The sequence below is a fragment of the Heterodontus francisci genome, chromosome 4 (genome assembly GCF_036365525.1).
Source record: "Heterodontus francisci isolate sHetFra1 chromosome 4, sHetFra1.hap1, whole genome shotgun sequence".
NCBI lineage: Eukaryota > Metazoa > Chordata > Chondrichthyes > Heterodontiformes > Heterodontidae > Heterodontus > Heterodontus francisci.
Window position 1 is genome coordinate 176,113,232 of NC_090374.1, and position 16,185 is coordinate 176,129,416.

At 44.6% G+C, this 16,185-nt stretch overlaps 2 protein-coding genes across 5 annotated transcripts in view; both read left to right on the plus strand.

Moving 5' to 3' along the window:
* The window catches only part of LOC137368848 (leucine-rich melanocyte differentiation-associated protein), a 41,818-nt gene extending 40,062 nt beyond the window's left edge, over window positions 1–1,756 (plus strand). Inside the window, exon 8 of the mRNA XM_068029055.1 lies at window positions 1,715–1,756. Coding sequence (XP_067885156.1) covers window positions 1,715–1,756 — 42 coding nt within the window. The remainder of the gene's footprint in view (window positions 1–1,714) is intronic.
* The window catches only part of aco1 (aconitase 1, soluble), a 91,282-nt gene continuing 75,315 nt past the window's right edge, over window positions 219–16,185 (plus strand). Inside the window, exons 1-2 of one of the 4 annotated variants that reach the window (XM_068030622.1) lie at window positions 250–322; window positions 14,663–14,751. Coding sequence is in view for 1 of the 4 variants with exons in the window: in XM_068030619.1 (XP_067886720.1) it covers window positions 10,473–10,503 (31 nt within the window). In the remaining 3 variants the exon portion in view is untranslated. Of the gene's footprint in view, window positions 323–10,220; window positions 10,504–14,662; window positions 14,752–15,550; window positions 15,662–16,185 lie in introns of those variants that run through there. The other 3 variants (XM_068030621.1, XM_068030619.1, XM_068030620.1) reach the window with 3 other exon arrangements.

Genomic DNA, 16,185 nt, shown 5'->3' on the forward strand with positions numbered 1-16,185 from the left:
TGTTTGCCATAAGTTTGTGTGTATATGAAAGATGCAGTCATTACATTGGCCACAGGCCAGGCAACCTTTTCCAAAAGCATTTCAATTCATTCATACAGGAGGAGGCTGACGGGATGGTCTGCTGGTCTGATGATATCCCGTTCAGCTCTCAGCCAATCTAAGCAAAGTCTTAGTGACCTGAACTGATAACATTAATTACTGATTGGCCCGGGAAAGGGTAGTGTTCCTCTGAGTGGAGTCTTTAAAATGTATGTGCCTCTGATATTCTGAAAATAGAGTCCCAGCCTACTTTTCCAGCTCAACAGACTGACAAATATTTAAGGTGGGTTCTTTACGGTATTTCAAATTAAATGAATGCAAATTAGGTTGTATGTTGCAGAGTCTACATCAGTGAACGAGATTAGTGAATTTTTAGGATTATCTTGAGATGGGCCGAACACCTGTTTTGGGACTTTACAGTAAAATTGGTTCTACATGCGGCGTCAAGCTGAGTATGCATTTTAAAAGGTTACTTTACATGGACCTGAAGGGAGCAGGTGTGCTCCTCTCAGATTCACAGCATTCCTGCTACCAGCCGACGATCACTCCACCCCTCCTCCCATTTTTCTGTCCCCCGTTTCCCTTCCTCTTCCGCTTCCCCTGTAGATGGCTGTTGCCAGGAAGGCAGCTGGTCTAAGTAGGATTGCCACCCCTCCAGGAATTTAATCTTCAGGACACTTCTGGGATGAACCCCCAGGAAAGAATTTATAAAGTCATTTGAAAATAAATTGTTTATTTTATTTTATTTGAACACTTTCGTTTATTAGCTAGAGCAATAATGTCAGTTGTAGCTCAGTGGGCAGCATGCTTGCTTCTGAATTAGAAGATTGTGGATTTAAATCCCACTCCTGAGTTTGAGTGTAAAAATCCAGGCTGCCACTCCCAGTGCAGTGCTGAGGGAGTGCTGCATTGTTGGAGGTGCTGTCTTTCAAATGAGACATTAAACTGAGGCCCCATCTGCTCTCTCAGGTGAATGCAAAAGATCCCATGGCACTATTTTGAAGAAGAGAAGGGGAGTTCTCCCTAATATCCTGGCTGATATTTATCTTTCAATGAACATCACTGAAAAGCAACAGATTATCTGATTATTATCACATTGTTGTTTGGGGGACCTTTCTATGAGCAAATTGACTGCTGCATTTCCGACATCGTAACAGTGACTGCATTTCAAAAGTACTTCATTGGCTGTAAAGCACTTTGGGATGTCCTGAGGTTGTGAAAGTCACTATATAAATGCAATTTTTTCTTTTTCTTTTATATCAATGTAGCAGCCAGTGTGCTACACATAGTCTCTCACATTTCTTATTCACCAGTAGTGCTGTTGCAATGCAGTGGTCCGGGTAGTTTGGAAAGGGCTCTGCTAAATTCTAAATCAGATCTGTTATCATTAGCAGCCTAGTGACATAGGAACATAAGGAGGCTACTTAGCCTCTCGAGCCTGTTCCTCAATTCAGTGAGATCATAGCTGATCTGTGAACTAACTCCATATACCTGCCTTTGTCCCTTATCCCTTAACACCTTTAGTTAACAAAAATCTATCTATCGCAGATTTAAAATTAACAATTGATCTAGTATCACTTTCCAACTATGGAAGAGATTTCCAAACTTCTACCACCCTTTGTGAGGAGAAGTGTTTCCTAATTTCACTCCTGAATGGTCTGGCTCTAATTTTTAGACTATGCCTCCCAAACCTAAAGTCCCCAACCAACAGAAATAATTTCTCTCTATCTGCCCTATGATTCCCCTTTAATATCTTGAAATTTTAGTTTCTGTCTATCAAACCTATCAGTTCCCTTTTAATGGCCTTAAGGTCCTTTAATGACATTTTAAAAATTCATTCATGGGACGTGGGCATCGCTGGCTAGGTCAGCATTTATTGCCCATCCCTAATTGCCCTTGTGAAGGTGGTAGTGAGCTGCCTTCTTAAACCGCTGCAGTCCATGTGGGGAAGTACCACCTATTAGGAAGGAAGTTCCAGGATTTTGACCCGGCGACAGTGAAGGAACGGTGATATAGTTCCAAGTCAGGATGGTGTGTGGCTTGGAGGGGAACTTGCAAGTGGTGGTGTTCCCACGCATCTGCTGTTTGAGTAGCCTTGGTACGTTGCTGCATTGCATCTTGTAGATGGTACACACTGCTGACACTGTGCATCGGTGGTAGAGGGAGTGAATGTTCGTAGATGGAGTGTCAATCAAGCGGGCTGCTTTGTCCTGGATGGTGTTGAGCTTCTTGAGTGTTGCTGGAGCTGCACCCATCCAGGCAAGTGGAGAGCATTCCATCACTCTCCTGACTTGTGCCTTGTAGATGGTGGACAGGCTTTGGGGAGTCAGGAGATGAGTTACTCGTCGCAGGATTCCTAGCCTCTGACCTGCACCTTAAGCCACTTAAGAGGAATGTTTATTAACAGATCAGTTTTTGAGCGGTAGTTCAGAACTGGTGGTATGGCATCAACTGCCTCGATATAACCTGCTCAACATTCAGTTCCATTGACTTCAATAAAGCTCAGGCAGGGCATGTGGTATAAGATACAGCCCATTTTGTATTCCCACCTAAAATGAATTTCTAATCCTATTTATGTTCCCCTTGGCACCATAGTAGAAACTAATGTGGTTCCTAAAGCCAAAAGGGCTGGACTCTTCTGCTTCAACACCTCAATGAGCTTACCAAAAGAGTTATAGAATTACAACAAAAACTTGTATTTATATAGCACCTTTAATGTAACAAAATACCCCAAGGTGCTTCAGAGACAAAATTTGACACGGCCACATGGATACATAATCAGGGCAGATGAGCAAAAGTTTGGCCAAAGAGTTATGTTTTGAGGTGCATTTTGAAGGTTTGAGAGGGAGAGGTTTAGGAAGGGAATTCCAGAGCTTAGGTCTTTGGTGGCTGAAAGCATGGCCACCATTGGTGGAGCGATTAAAATTGGGATGCACAAGAGGCCAGAATTGGAGCAGCACAGATATCTCAGAGAACTGTAGGGCTGGAGGAGTTTACAGAGACAGGGAGGGGATGAGGCCATGAGGGATTTGAACACAGGGATGAGAATTATAAAATTGAGGAATTGCTAGATAGTGTTGTTTCACTCCATGAAGCCAGGCAGTGAACAAAAGAACAAAGAACAAAGAAAATTACAGCACAGGAACAGGCCCTTCGGCCCTCCAAGCCTGCGCCGATCCAGATCCTCTATCTAAACATGTCGCCTATTTTCTAAGGGTCTGTATCTCTTTTCTTCCTGCCCATTCATGTATCTGTCTAGATACATCTTAAAAGACGCCATCGTGCCCGCATCTACCACCTCCGCTGGCAACGCGTTCCAGGCACCCACCACCCTCTGCGTAAAGAACTTTCCACGCATATCCCCCCTAAACTTTTCCCCTTTTACTTTGAAGTCGTGTGCTCTAGTAATTGAATCCCCCACTCTGGGAAAAAGCCTCTTGCTATCCACCCTGTCTATACCTCTCATGATTTTGTACACCTCAATCAGGTCCCCCCTCAACCTCCATCTTTCTAATGAAAATAATCCTAATCTACTCAACCTCTCTTCATAGCTAGCGCCCTCCATACCAGGCAACATCCTGGTGAACCTCCTCTGCACCCTCTCCAAAGCATCCACATCCTTTTGGTAATGTGGCGACCAGAACTGTACGCAGTATTCCAAATGTGGCCGAACCAAAGTCCTATACAACTGTAACATGACCTGCCAACTCTTGTACTCAATACCCCGTCCGATGAAGGAATGCATGCCGTATGCCTTCTTGACCACTCTATTGACCTGCGTTGCCACCTTCAGGGAACAGTGGACCTGAACACCCAAATCTCTCTGGACATCAATTTTCCCCAGGACTTTTCCATTTACTGTATAGTTCACTCTTGAATTGGATCTTCCAAAATGCATCACCTCGCATTTGCCCTGATTGAACTCCATCTGCCATTTCTCTGCCCAACTCTCCAATCTATCTATATTCTGCTGTATTCTCTGACAGTCCCCTTCACTATCTGCTACTCCACCAATCTTAGTGTCGTCTGCAAACTTGCTAATCAGTCCACCTATACTTTCCTCCAAATCATTAATGTATATCACAAACAACAGTGGTCCCAGCACGGATCCCTGTGGAACACCACTGGTCACACGTCTCCATTTTGAGAAACTCCCTTCTACTGCTACTCTCCGTCTCCTGTTGCCCAGCCAGTTCTTTATCCATCCAGCTAGTACACCTTGGACCCCATGCGCCTTCACTTTCTCCATCAGCCTGCCATGGGGAACCTTATCAAACGCCTTACTGAAGTCCATGTATATGACATCGACAGCCCTTCCCTCATCAATCAACTTTGTCACTTCCTCAAAGAATTCTATTAAGTTGGTAAGACATGACCTTCCCTGCACAAAACCATGTTGCCTATCACTGATAAGCCCATTTTCTTCCAAATGGGAATAGATCCTATCCCTCAGTATCTTCTCCAGCAGCTTCCCTACCACTGACGTCAGGCTCACCGGTCTATAATTACCTGGATTATCCCTGCTACCCTTCTTAAACAAGGGGACAACATTAGCAATTCTCCAGTCCTCCGGGACCTCACCCGTGTTTATGGATGCTGCAAAGATATCTGTTAAGGCCCCAGCTATTTCCTCTCTCGCTTCCCTCAGTAACCTGGGATAGATCCCATCCGGACCTGGGGACTTGTCCACCTTAATGCCTTTTAGAATACCCAACACTTCCTCCCTCCTTATGCCGACTTGACCTAGAGTAATCAAACATCTGTTCCTAACCTCAACATCCGTCATGTCCCTCTCCTCGGTGAATACCAATGCAAAGTACTCGTTTAGAATCTCACCCATTTTCTCTGACTCCAAGCATAAAATTCCTCCTTTGTCCTTTAGTGGGCCAATCAGAAGGTGAGCATGTACCTCCTAACCCAATACCCACAGTTGCAGTCTGTTCCTATTTATAGGAGCACAAGTGAATCCCCAGTTAATACCCACCAACTGCCTACAATTAAACTCACAATTAATATACAATTAACAAGTGTAAGACCTGCAAGAGGGAATCAGCAGCCCGTTTACATCTCTCCCCATTTTTGTTCCCATGAAAGTCATCACTCTGAATTATCAGTCCAATTATATAAACACTACATCACTCAGCTCAGCTGATCTAAGCCACTGCACAGCAGCATGGTAATATTCACAAGGACAGCACATTTAAACAAATGACAAGGTCACGAATATGTAAATTTCAGTTTCTGGCTAACTAAAATGAATACCAACAGTCATCAATATTCATCCAAATTTGAGAGTTGTGAAATGCACAGTTCCAAATACCCTGAAGTAGTCTCAAACCCACAATATTGATTTTTCTTCCATGAAGCTTCAATTGCCCCAGTCCCTTTAAGGTACCTGCTGACTTCAAGGTCCAGAAAGTGCCAAGATATCCTATCCCTATCCTGCCTACCCACTCACATGAGCCCAGTGTACACCAGAATTGTTTAGGTTCTAATCCCCATGCTACAAAAGAAACTGGAGAAGATGCAAAGAAAGATTTATATGGATGATCCCAGAAAGATGAGGTTATAACTATCAGGAAAGACTGACCAGACTGAGGCTCTTCACTCTAGCAAAGAGAAGACTGAGGGATTACCTGAGAGAGGTCTTTAAAATTTTGAAGGGGTTTGATAGGATAGACATATAGAAGATGTTTCCACTTGTGGAGGAGTCCAAAACTAGTGGTCATGAATATAAGATAGTCACCAATAAATCAAATAAGGAATTCTCTTTACCCAGAGAGTGGTTAGAATGTGGAACTCGCTACCACAGGAAGTAGTTGAGGTGAATAGCGTGGATGCATTTAAGGGGAAGTTGGATAAACACATGAAGGAGAAAGAAGTAGCCGGATATGTTGATGGGGTGAGATGGAGTAGGGGTGGGAGGAGGCTCGTGTGAAGTATAATCACTGGCACAGACCAGATGGGCTGAATGCCTGTTTCTGTGCTGCAAAGACTATGTAATTTTATTTAAGTCCGAGAGGAATTTGGTTACTGGGTGGGTGGTCCTGATGGAGTAAACTTCTAGTGTACTCTGCTCAAGTTATCCTCATACAGTAGGAAAATTGGGGTGAATGTCTTGTTTTCCATAAGTGCTATCTGTTCCATAATAACCTTTAAAATGTTTGTATCAGATGTTCCATTTTCACTCTGAGAAACTGTATTTAGATGTCTATATTTATCATACATTATTAGAATGTTCTTTTTATAGTATTTATTTATTTTTCACTCGTTAACCTCTTCTGCCAAATTTGGACTCTTTGTCAAAATCACTATCTGGTGGAGAAGCCAGATAATTAACCTTCTCCTGGGTCTCAGCCAATACATCTCATCAGAAGATTACAGGGAGACTTGAAAATAAGGTGACATGCCTCTTATTCTGATTCCCTGTCCTATCCTAACAGTTTTAGTATTAGAATCATAGAATGATACAGCATAGAGAGGCCGTTCGGCCCATTGCACCTGTGCCAGCTCTTTTATCGAGCTATCTGACTAATGCACTCTCCCCCGCAGCCCTGCAAAAATTTCCTTTTTAAGTGGAGATCCGATTCTCTTTTGAAAATTATTGTTCAATCTGCTTCCACCACCCTTTCAGTCAGTGCGTTCCAAATCATAACAACTTGCTGTGTAAAAGAAATTCTCATCTCCCCCTATGGTTCTTTTGCCAATTACCTTAAATCTGTGTCTTCTGGTTACAGAACCACCACCCCCAGCCCCCTCCCTCAAATTGGAAACAGTGCTCCTTAATTAATCTATCAAAACTTCCCTTAATTTTGAACAACTCTATTAAATATTGTTGGCAGTGACTAGAGGATGAGTCACTTCTCTGAACTTTCTTGGCTGGAGATAGAGAGATTTAGAAAAGAAAAGAAATACTTTTACAGATGAGCCAAAAAGTATGTATCAAACATATATCTTACACAAACTCAAACAACGACAGTGATATTTGAAGGGTTAAAACCTAGTGTTGGTCAATGTTGGAAATCATTTGTAAGGTAGAAATTTTCTTAGAGGAAACTCCACTCTGGTTTAATTGCACCTTTACACAAACACTGTAATTTACCAGATTTTTAAAAATTCATTCCTGGGATGTGGGCGTCACTGACTAGACCAGCATTTATTGCCCATCCCTAATTGCCCTTGAGAAGGTGGTGGTGAGCTGCCTTCTTGAACCGCTGCAGTCCATTTGGGGTAGGTACACCCACAGTGCTGTTAGGAAGGGAGTTCCAGGATTTTGACCCAGCGACAGTGAAGGAACAGCGATATAGTTCCACGGCAGGATGGTGCATGGCTTGGAAGGGAAATTACAGGTGGTGGTGTTCCCACGCATCTGCTGCCCTTGTCCTTCTAGATGGTCGAGGTCATGGTTTGGAAGGTGCTGTCTAAGGAGCCTTGCAGTGCATCTGTGGTGAGAGAAATAGAGTTAACATTTCAGGTCAATGACCTTTTGCCAGAAGTGGCAAAAGTTATAATAGGTATGAAGCAAGTACAGAGGCAGGGAAAGGGGGGAGGGGAGGAAAGAACAAAAGGGAAGGTCTGTGATAGGGTAGAAGGCAGGAGAGATTAAACGACAAAAGGGATGATCGTGTAAGGCAAAGGGAGATGGTATTGGGACAAGTAAAGAAACAAAAAATGAGTCTAGAGGAGGTGTAAATGGGAATAGCAGAATCATCACCAACAGCTTCCATCCGAAAAGATGGGAGCAGAGGTTATGATTTGAAATTGTTGAACTCAATGTTGAGTCTGGCTGGCTAATATATAGTGCCTAATTGACAGATGAGCTACTGTTCCTTGAGATTACATTGAGCATCACTGGAACAGTGTAGCAGTCTGAGAACAGAGAGGTCAGAGTAAAGAATTAAAATGACATGTGACTGAAGCTCAGGGTCATGCCTACGGACTGAATGGAGGCGTTTTGCAAAACGGTTGTCGTGATGTTGATTGAGAGATAAATATTGCTCAGGGCATCGGGTAGAACTTGTCTGCTCTTCTTCAAAATAGTGCCTGGGCTCCTTTACGTCCACTTGAGAGGACGCATGGAGCCTTGGTTTAATGCTCATCTGAAATTGAGAAGGTTAACCTGATTTTGAATCATGGTGATTAAAGCGATGATGAGAGGCAGTGAGACAGGATGTGTCAAAGTTAGAGACAATGCACGTGAGAGAGATGATAGCTTTATGAGTTGTTCTGCTATGGAGACAGCATGATGGTTTGAGTGTTGATCTAGTAGTCTCCAGTGTGACAGAGATTAATGACATAGTTTTAGTTCCCTCTTTCTGCTCAGATCTGAGCTGCGATGAGTGATGGTTGTGCTGATTTCCCTGCTAAGCAAAGGGAAAACTGGAGTGGGGTTTTCATTCCCCAGACAGAAACTCATCTCTTTTAGTGGCTGGGCCAAAGAAGGCAGTAACAGAAATACAAATAGAAAATGTGGGAAATGCTCAGCAGGGGTCAGGCAGCATCGGAGGAGAGAGAAACAGAGTTAATGGGCTGGATTTTACTGAGCACCTGACGTTGGGCTCTGTGGCAGGGGGGCTGGAAGCAGAGGCCACCACGAGACTGACGCTGGGAGGGCCCGGCTGGATCCTCCCGGCGGAGGTGAGGCTCCATGGAGGCCCCCTCACCGCTGGGTGATGGGAACTGAATCTAACTATTTAAATCAAGGAGATGAATAAATTTAAAAAGACTTACCAGCAATCTCCAGGTATGCCGTGATCTTCGGAGCGGTGGCTGGCACACCCGCCCCTTCAATTCCCCATCTGGGGAAAGCAGGCTCGACACTTGTGGGGAGGAGTTACGATTTTTACTGCAGGGGGGCAGGGTCAAATAAGCATCATCAGTAACAGGGATGGTGGGAAGGGTGAACTTTCAACTTTGTACAGTCTGGGGAGGTGGAAATCAGAATTCAAAGGTAAGTGTTTTGGGAGGGGGGGGGAAGGGCACATCCTTACTGTAATTTTTATTGGGGGTGGGAAAGGAGAAGAACACAAGAAGACAAGAAATAGGAGCAGAAGTAGACCATGTGGCCCTTCGAGTCTGCCCCACCATTCAATATGATCATGACTGATCTTGGGCTCCAATTCCACTTTCCTGCCCACTCCCCAAATCCCTTGATTCCCTGTGAGACCAAAAATCTATTTATCCCAGTCTTAAATGTATTCAATAATGGAGCATCCACAACCCTCTGGGGTAGAGAATTCCAAAGATTCACAACCCTTTGAGTGAAGTAATTTCTCCTCATCACAGTCCTGAATGATTAACCCCTTATCCTGAGACTGTGTGTTCTATATGGGCGTTACAATTTTATTTGTTAAATTCTGGGGGGCGGGTGCCTCTTTAAATATTTAAATATGCCGGTAGGGCTGACTGCCCTTTAAAAATGGCGCCAGCGCCTGTGCACAGGCTGCTGACGTATTGCTGGCGTTGGACAGTCTGCCCCCTCCACATGATTGGGGGGATAGACTGCCCCGGATATTTAAATGAGCTGCCGCGCGGGAAATTGCGGTGGCACTGCAACGTGCGGCCCGTGAGCCCGCCACCAAGAGTGGCGGCGAACTCTTAAAATCCAGGCCAATGGACTCAACATTAAGGTCAACAATTTCAGATCATAACAACTGCTTCTATTGTTTCAGACAGCAGCTGTTGGTAATGATTCTGTCCTAACCATTCACACTTCCTCTGGTCACATCTTTCGTTTCTTTATGTGTCCCATTATCATTCCCCCCCCCCCTTTGCCTCACATCATCATCCCTTTTGTCCTTTAATCTCCCACAAACGTGTGTGAACAGCTTGCTTTCATTCACTGCAGAGGCGGACAAGTCCAACAACCTTCCTGAAGGAAGACAGGATAATTTAGACTGGGAAAAAACATTTGTGTGTTAAAAAAATTGTCACACTGTCGGGTAATGGATTTTTCAACGATTTCTGCGTATCATCTTTTCCATGAAATGTAGCTATAAACAACTTTCAACAGCTATGTGGCCTGGTCCAATCTGCACCTTCTCCTTTGTTATCTCTTGCCCAACCCCCACCTCACTTGTTTATAATCTGTGACTTTTCTAATATTTGTCAGTTCCGAAGAAGGGTCACTGACCCGAAACGTTAACTCTGCTTCTCTTTCCACAGATGCTGCCAGACCTGCTGAGTGAATCCAGCATTTCTTGTTTTTGTTTCAAAATGATTTGTCACTCTGCAACTCCAAATCTTGAAATGAGATTCGACTGTGACACAAACAAATAGAATTTAAATAAATAGTGCTGATAAGAAGCTGCCAATGGTTTTTTAGTTGGATATATTATGAAATCTCAGAACCCAGGGCTTCCAGTCTGCACGTACTGTGCTTTTTAACCTGGCTATCTTCCAAGGGCAATAACTCAAACTAACCCTCCGAAGAAATGGTTCAAACAGGCTTTTTTAAATATAAAGGTAAAATGCTCCTGTATAACAAACTGAAATTACAGAATAGCAGTGAAAATGTACTTGTAATAATGTTGAAATGTTAATGTTAGAAATTGTTCTTCCCCCTCTGCCACAGTGAGTTTAAGCAATCTACAGTTGAATTGTTTAGACCAGGAAAGTGCCAGGTTTGGTCTCTGTTTTGCATTCCGTTGTTTGATCACAGCTAAGGTGCTGCAAAAGCACTACAATTAGCCTCAGTACTGATCGTAGAGCACTGAGAAATCAGCCAGAGTTATTTAGCAATAATTGCGCTAAGTATGTTGTGTGTTCACAGGCATGCATGTGTAGTCATTGAGGTGGACAGGATAGGGTTTGGCTGCTGCTCTGGACCCAAGCCGAACACTTCTACTTCCACGTTTTTCTCCCCTTTTATTAACTTCTTTTCCCTCTACCCCTCCTAAACCCCATTCTTCTGACATCATGCCTTCTTTCATTTTTCCATTCTTGGGTAGTCTGCCCTCCCAGATCCCTTGCCCAACCCTGCAGCCCTCCTACTCAGACTGCTGTCTGACATTCAGTTCTGGATGAGTAGAAATTTCTTCCAACTAAATATTGGGAAAAACAAGGCCACCCGCAAACTTTGTTCCCTAGTCACTGATTCCATCCCTGTCCCTGGCAACAATCTGAGGCTGAGTCAGACTCTTCACAACCTTGGTGTCGTATTTGAACCCGAGTTGAGCTTGTGACCACATATCCGTGCCATCACTAAGGCCGCCTATTTGCATTTCCATAACATCACCTGACTCCCCCCGCCTCAGCTTGCCAAGGGAAAATTGTGTATAACTAACTTGCTGGAATTTTTTTTTAAGAGTAACAGAGAGGGTTGATGAAGGCAATGCAGTTGATGTGGTGTACATGAACTTCTAGAAGGTATTTGATACAGTGCCGCACAACAGAATTGTGAGCAAAGTGATAGCTCATGGAATAAAAAGGACACAGTAACATGGATATGAAATTGGCTGTGTGACAGGAAATAGAGAGTAGGGTTAATGGATGTTTCTTCAGACTGGAGGAAGGTTTGTAGTGGAGTTCCCCAGCAATCAGTGTTGGGACCCTTGCTCTTCCTGTTACATATTAATAACTTAGACCTTGGTGTACAGGGCACAATTTCAAATTTGTGGATGATACAAAACTTGGAAGCATTGTGAACTATGAAGATGATAGTGTAGAACTTCAAAAGGACATAGACAAGTTGGTGGAATGGGCAGACAGGTGGCAGATGAAGTCCAATGTGGAGAAATGTGAAGTGATTCATTTTGGTAGGAAGAACATAGAGAGAAAATATAAAATACAAAGTGACTCCTGACAATGCAGCGGCCCGCCAGTGTCATCAGAGCGCTCCAGCCCTGCGCACATGTGCAAACACTCCTGCACTCAGTGAGATAGAAACATAGAAAATAGGACCAGGAGTAGGCCATTTGGTCCTTCAAGCCTGCTCCACCATTCATTATGATCATGGCTGATTATCAAACTCAGTAACCTGTTCCTGCTTTCCCCCATATTCTTTGATCCCTCTCGCCCCAAGAGCTATATCTAACTCCTTCTTGAAAACATACAATGATTTGGCCTCAACTGCTTTCTGCGGTAGCGAATTCCACAGGCTCACCACTCTCTGGGTGAAGAAATTTCTCCTCATCTCAGTCCTGAAAGGTTTACCCTGTATCCTTAGAATCCCTGGTTCTGGACTCCCCCACCATTGGGAACATCCTTCCTGCATCTACCCTGTCAAGTCCTGTTAGAATTTTATAGGTTTCTATGAGATCCCCCCTCACTCTTCTGAACTCCTGCGAATATAACCCTAACCGACTCAATCTCTCCTCATACGTCAGTCCCGCCATCCCAGGAATCAGTCTGGTAAACCTTCGCTGCACTCCCTCTATAGCAAGGACATCCTTCCTCAGATAAAGAGACCAAAACTGCACACAATATTCTAGGTGTGGCCTCACCAAGGCCCTGTATAATTGCAGCAAGACATCCCTGTTCCTGTACTCAAATCCTCTTGCTATGAAGGCCAACATACCATTTGCCTTTTTTACCGCCTGTTGCACCTGTATGCTTACCATCAGCGACTGGTGTATGAGAACACCCAGGTCTCACGGCACATTCCCCTCTCAGTTTGTAACCGTTCAGATAATAATCTGCCTTCCTGTTTTTGCTACCAAAGTGGATAACCTCACATTTATCCACATTATACTGCAACTGTCATGCATTTGCCCACTCACTTAACTTGTCCAAATCACCCTGAAGCCTCTCTGCATCCTCCTCACAACTCACCCCCTCACCCAGTTTTGTGTCATCTGCAAATGTGGAGATATTACATTTAGTTCCCTCATCTAAATCATTAATATGTATTGTGAATAGCTGGGGTCCTAGCACCGATTCCTGCGGTACCCCACTAGTCACTGCCTGCCATTCTGAAAAAGACCCGTTTATTCCTACTCTTTGTTTCCTGTCTGCCATCAAATTTTCTATCCATCGCAATACACTACCCCCAATCCCATGCGCTTTAATCTTACACGCTAATCTCTTATGTGGGACTTTGTCGAAAGCCTTCTGAAAGACCAAATAAACCACATCCACTGGCTCCCCATCGTCAACTCTACTAGTTACATCATCGAAGAATTCTAGTAGATTTGTCAAGCATAAATCCATTTCGTAAATCCATGCTGACTCTGTCCAATTCTACCACTGTTCTCCAAGTGTTCTGCTATAAAATCTTTGATAATGGATTCTAGAATTTTCCCCACTACTGACGTCAGGCTGACTGGTCTATAATTCCCTGCTTTCTCTCTACCTCCAGAAAAGATTCATGAGAATGGTTCCAGGGATGAGGAATTTCAGTTATGAAGATAGATTAGGGAAGTTGGGACTGTTTTCCTTAGAGAAGGCGAAGAGGTGATTTGGTAGAGGTACTCAAAATCACCAGGGTTCTGAACAGAATAGATAGGGGGAAACTGTTCCCACTCGTGAAAAGATCGAGAATGAGGGGGCACAAATTTAAAGTAATTGGCAAAAGAAGTGGTGACATGAAGAAAAACTTTTTCACGCAGCAAGTGATTAAGATGCACTGCCTCTGGGTGTGACTCAGGCAGGCTCAATTGAGGCATTCAAAAGGGAACTGACTATTATCTGAAAAGGATGAATGTGCAGGATTACGACACATGGTGGCACATCCTATGGACAGGTGTGCACTACCACGATGATCTGTTGCTACAGCTGCTTGGCAACAGGTACCAGCATCAAAAACAACTCACAGCGTCACTTGGAAGCTTCACACACAGCAGTTGTAGCAGAACCCGCCTCTCAAGGATTGGCCTTCACAAGCAATCCAACAAAGGTGCACCAACAGAAGACACCCCACTTAAATGGATTGTTTGCTGCGTGTCCATCATCTTTTCTAGATAGAAGGATGCCAACCCTTACAGGTTATGGGGAGAAGGCAGGGGAATGGCACTAGGTGAATTGCTCATTCGGAGAGCCAATGCAAACATGATGGGCTGAATGGTCTCCTTCTGTGCTGTAATGATTCTTTGTTATGATGTTTTCCCTGGTGGCTGGCAGCAGTGGGCTGGAGATTAATCTTCAACTGCTGGAGGCTCCTGGGCAATCCTGGAGGGTTAGCAATCCTGGTTCCAGCTCTGTAGCCAGTGGCACGTAATAAAAAGTAAGTGCTGGAAATACACAACAGGTCTGGCAGTATCTGTGGAGGGAGAGACAGAGTGAATGTTTCAGGTCTGTGACGTTTCATCAGAACTGATAAAGGTTAGAAATGTCACAGGTTTTGAGAAAGTGAAAGGGGGAGGGGAGAGAAGAATAAAAGGGAAAGTCTGTAATAGGGCAGAGGGCAGTAGAGATTTAATGGAAAAAATGGAAAGGGGGAGGGGAGAGAAGAACAAAAGGCAAAGGAAGTCGTAATAGCCATACTAAAAGCAAAGCATTTGTCTAGAGAAAGTGCTATTGGCAGAATAATGAACAGCTCTGTCCGAAAGCAAAAATATGAAAAACACGCTTAAAACTGGCACATTGTAAAAAAAACAATCAAAATGGGAGTCGTGGTCCGAAATTGTTGAACTCAACGAAGAAGGGTCACTGACCCGAAATGTTAACTCTGCTTCTCTTTCCACAGATGCTGCCAGACCTGCTGAGTGGTTCTGACAATCTGAGTTCTTTTTGCTCTCAGTCTGGTTCAGTAAATATACCGAGTCGGATGTGTAGGTAAAATCAATTACTTTATTTGCGCAGTCGCCGGCGGACTTACTCTGATACAGCGGCTAAATTTCCCATTAAGCATAGTGCCATGCCTTTCTGCTCACTTCCACAGTTCCAGCATTTCTTGTTTTTATTATTGTTGAACTCAATGTTCAGTACAGAAGGCTGTAAAGTGCCCAACCAGAAGATGAGGTGCTGTTCCTCGATCTTACGTTGAGGTTCACTGAAACACTGCAGCAGGCCAAGGGCAGAAATTTGGGTGTGAGAGCAATGTGGTGAAATAAAATGGCAAGAGCTGGAAGCTTGGAGTTATGCTTGCAGACTGAACAAAGCGCTCGCCCAATCTGCGTTTGGGCTATTCATTACTCTGCCATTAACATTCTCTCTGGACAAATGTTTTGTCTTTTACTATGGCTATTACTACTGTGTTTGCCTTTTGTTCCATGACATCTTCGTCAGTTAATGTCTCCTGCCCTCCATACTGTCACAGACTTTCCCTTTTGTTCTTCATCTCTCCTCCCCCTTCACTTGCTGAAAGCCTATTCCAGTTCTAACTTTTGCCAGTTCTGATGAAATGTCACAGACCTGAAACGTTAACTTTGTTTCTCCTACCATAGATGCTGCCAGACCTGCTTAGCAGGTTTCCAGTATCCGCAGTATTTTGCTTTTATTTCAGCCAGTTGCACGTACAGGCGCTTGTCATGCGCGGAAGTGGGCGTTCGACGCCGGTGGGATGACATCATCACGTCGAATGGGTGGATCGGCGGCCGGCCGCGCATGCGGCTTGCGTGCCGTGTGTGTGTGACAGGGCGCATGCGTGCTGGTGCTGTGTGTAGTGGTCGGCGAATTGTTGAATGAGGGAGTCTTGTGAGTGAAGCCAGGACAAGTTAGGAGTCAGCGGTTCTGATCTCATCAGGTGACGAACAACTTATATTGACCTGTAGTGTGAGGGCTGGCATGTCGAGAAATATTCCGTTTAGCGTTTCCTTCTGCTGTTGTGATTTGCTCGTGCGGCGGCTCGAGAGCGTCACCCCGTGCAGCTCGTGCGGTGCAACAGCAGAAGGATCCGGTGCAACTGTGCAATATTGCAGGCAGGGCTGGGGTAGAGTTCAGGAGGCTGTGCAATATTGCAGGCAGGGCTGGGGTAGAGTTCAGGAGGCTGTACAATATTGCAGGCAGGGCTGGGGGAGAGTTCAGGAGGCTGTGCAATATTGCAGGCAGGGCTGGGGTAGAGTTCAGGAGGCTGTACAATATTGCAGGCAGGGCTGGGGGAGAGTTCAGGAGGCTGTGCAATATTGCAGGCAGGGCTGGGGTAGAGTTTAGGAGGCTGTACAATATTGCAGGCAGGGCTGGGGGAGAGTTCAGGAGGCTGTGCAATATTGCAGGCAGGGCTGGGGTAGAGTTCAGGAGGCTGTGCAATATTGCAGGCAGGGATGGGGG